This window comes from Mandrillus leucophaeus, unplaced genomic scaffold (genome assembly GCF_000951045.1).
Source record: "Mandrillus leucophaeus isolate KB7577 unplaced genomic scaffold, Mleu.le_1.0 Scaffold795, whole genome shotgun sequence".
Classification (NCBI taxonomy): domain Eukaryota; kingdom Metazoa; phylum Chordata; class Mammalia; order Primates; family Cercopithecidae; genus Mandrillus; species Mandrillus leucophaeus.
Genome location: NW_012108641.1, coordinates 574,041 through 577,267, shown reverse-complemented (window position 1 = coordinate 577,267; position 3,227 = coordinate 574,041). Strand labels below are relative to the sequence as shown.

General features: G+C 46.3%; 1 protein-coding gene across 2 annotated transcripts in view; it reads left to right on the top strand.

Moving 5' to 3' along the window:
• Positions 1-3,227, top strand: part of STAT2 (signal transducer and activator of transcription 2, 113kDa) — a 25,890-nt gene that overhangs the window by 10,192 nt on the left and 12,471 nt on the right. The window contains exons 2-8 of one of the 2 annotated variants that reach the window (XM_011967241.1): positions 537-674; positions 830-983; positions 1,324-1,407; positions 1,584-1,673; positions 1,765-1,840; positions 2,278-2,363; positions 2,527-2,675. In XM_011967241.1, the coding sequence (XP_011822631.1) occupies positions 544-674; positions 830-983; positions 1,324-1,407; positions 1,584-1,673; positions 1,765-1,840; positions 2,278-2,363; positions 2,527-2,675 (770 nt within the window). In that variant the 5' untranslated portion in view covers positions 537-543. Of the gene's footprint in view, positions 1-536; positions 675-829; positions 984-1,311; positions 1,408-1,583; positions 1,674-1,764; positions 1,841-2,277; positions 2,364-2,526; positions 2,676-3,227 lie in introns of both variants that reach the window. The other variant, XM_011967240.1, reaches the window with a different exon arrangement.

Sequence of the window (3,227 nt, the reverse complement as noted above, 5' to 3'; positions counted from 1 at the left end):
GATGGAGGTTGCAGTGAGCCAAGATCATGCCACTTCACTCCGGCCTGGGCAACAGAATGAGACTCCATCTAAAAAATATATATATATATACAGATTAGGCATTTCTAATCTGAAAAATTGGGCTCCACAGTTTTCCAGTGAGCATTTCCTTTGAGCATCAGGTGGGTGCTCAAAAAGTTAGATTTTGGACCATTTCAGATTGCAGAGTTTTGGATTAGGGATGCTCAACTGGTAAGTAATGCAGATATTCCAAAATCTGGACAAATCTGAAATCCAAAATGCTTCGAATAGCAGATACTCAACCAGTAGCACTCCCTGGAAGAATATGCACCAAACTGATAGCAGTGGTTACTTCTGGAGAGGAGGGGAAAGAACCAAGATTAGGAGTAGGGTCAACATAGACTTTAACGTTTTCAATATTTTTATTACTTGTATAATTTAAACATTTTAAATTAGTAATAATGAACAATCATGAAACTATGGATGATTTAGTCCAGCAAAATATCCAGTTGGGAACCCTCATCTTTCTGATGCAGAGCCCAAATGGCACAGTGGGAAATGCTGCAGAATCTTGACAGCCCCTTTCAGGACCAGCTGCACCAGCTTTACTCACACAGTCTCCTGCCTGTGGACATTCGACAGTACTTGGCTGTCTGGATTGAAGACCAGAACTGGTGAGGCCTTCAGGAAGTTGGGGGAATGAGAAAGGTGGTGCCTTACTTCTGGGCCCCCAGGATCCTGGAATCATTAATGGCGGGAGGGGGTTGGAAAGCCTCAGGATTACAGTAAGACTGCAGAGACACTAATCCTTCTTATTCCTGGTTCCCAGGCAGGAAGCTGTACTCGGGAATGATGATTCCAAGGCTACCATGCTATTCTTCCACTTCTTGCATCAGCTGAACTATGAGTGTGGCCGTTGCAGCCAGGACCCAGACTCCTTGTTGCTGAAGCACAATTTGCGGAAATTCTGCCGGGACATTCAGGTACTTGGAAGGGTTGAGAGCAATGAGGTAGCACTGGGAGCTGAGTATAGAGGAATAGGATTTGGAGAATGGAATAGTACCTGGAGGTGCAAAGGGAGACAGGGACAAATCTGGGGAAAGAAGGACAGAGTCTGGACTTGGGGAATTACTAGCAGAGAGGAGGGCTGCATATACATGACACTGTTGGGAGGATGCTATGGTGAAAAGAAAAAGGGCTAGGAACCCCGAAGGAGGAAGAAATACTGTGGACATTGGTGGGGAAGGTCTAGGATGATAGGTCATTGAGAGTGGTTGAATTGGATCAATACTTTCTGTTTTCCTATTCTAGGCCTTTTCCCAGGGCCCTACCCAATTGGCTGAGATGATCTTTAACCTCCTTCTGGAAGAAAAAAGAATTTTGATCCAGGCTCAGAGGGCTCAACCGGTGAGGACAATTCAGTGGTATTGTTGGAAACTCCTGAAATAGAGACGAACCATGGAAAGCACTCAGGGAGTTGTCTCACAACAGCATCCCCCCCAACATCCTGTGGTATGATTTCAGGCCTGAACTTAAGGCATGAAAGGCCAGAGTTAAAACATGCTCAGAGCCTCTTTTTTCAGGAGCAAGGAGAGCCAGCTCTCGTAACACCTGTGGAGAGCCAGCAACATGAGATTGAATCCCGAATCCTGGATTTAAGGGCTATGATGGAGGTTAGTAGATGTGGTAGGAGTTAGGGTGGGCAGCGTTCAGTCTAATACCTCCCTGAAAAGCAGCCTCATTGGGGTCCTCTCCCCTCTGCAGAAGCTGGTAAAATCCATCAGCCAACTGAAAGACCAGCAGGATGTCTTCTCCTTCCGATATAAGATCCAGGCCAAAGGTAGGAAGCACATTGAGGGGCTGGAGAAAGATAAGTGCCTGCTGAGAAGCCAGAGCTGGAAGTGAACAGGAGAAAGCTCCAATGAGCAGTAGTCACTGTCAGACACACCCCACTGACTACAGTCCTGCTGCCATGCAAAGCTGGAAGTGCCAGGGTGTTCTGTGGAGGTTGAGCTGGAGGTGTAGCTGGGAGACAGTAAATGTTGAGGAAATGCATGGAAAACTAACAGTGTTTTATGGAAAACTAACAGTGTTTTATTTGAGGGGGTGTCTGGTCCAAGCATGACCATTCAGAATTTGCCTGAGGGTCCCACAGGTGCCTGTGCTTTGGTTTCCCTTTCTTCCTCCACAAAATTCCTCCTTCCTGAATCCAACTGAGACCCCAGTCAGGAAGGAGAGGAAAGAACCCCTGGACTGACTCCTGTTCCCACCATCCAGGGAAGACACCTTCTCTGGACTCCCATCAGAAAAAAGAGCAGCAGATTCTGCAGGAAACTCTCAATGAACTGGACAAAAGGAGAAAGGTGGGAGGCAGAGGACAGAACGTGTGGGCAACAGGGACCTGGAAAAATGAGGGATGTGGGGACCCTGGTCCTCTAGCACTGGCTTCTTTGTTTCTTCATCCCCAGTTGGGTAGTGGAGGGTGAAAGAGAGAGATGCTCAACACTCACATTATCTCTTTCCTAGGAGGTGCTGGATGCCTCCAAAGCACTGCTAGGCCGATTAACTACCCTAATCGAGCTACTACTGCCAAAGTTGGAAGAGTGGAAAGCCCAGCAGCAAAAAGCCTGCATTAGAGCTCCCATTGACCACGGGTTGGAACAGCTGGAGAAATGGTGAGAGGTGCCACCCCAACCCTTGTCCTTGCCACGCACTGTGATTTGTAAGTTGCAGTGCCCTGCATATAGCAAGATATACTGTTCTCTATTGGTCTCTGCACCCCAGAATGAGCCCTGCTCCCTGCTGACTGCAGCTCTATTCTACTCCTCATCCTCACCACCCGGGGAGCCCAGAGCCCAGTCTCCTTCAGGGAAAGGAATGAATTAACCCACAATCTGATTTTTTCTTCCTTTTTAATCACCCAGAAATATATATCTATATATGTATATAGATATATATTTTACTGCAATGAATACAATGACAAGAAAGGAAGGAAGGAAGGAGGAAGAGAAAATTACCTATTATCTAACTTATTAAACAAAAATGGAATCATATTGTTCATACTATTTTGAAACCTATGAGTTTTTTTAAACTTAACAGTATTTTTTATACATGTGTGTGTGTGTATATATATATAATTTTTTTTTGAGACGGAGTCTCACTCTGTCGCCCAGGCTGGAGTGCAGTGGCACGATCTCGGCTCACTGCAAGCTCCGCCTCCCGGGTTC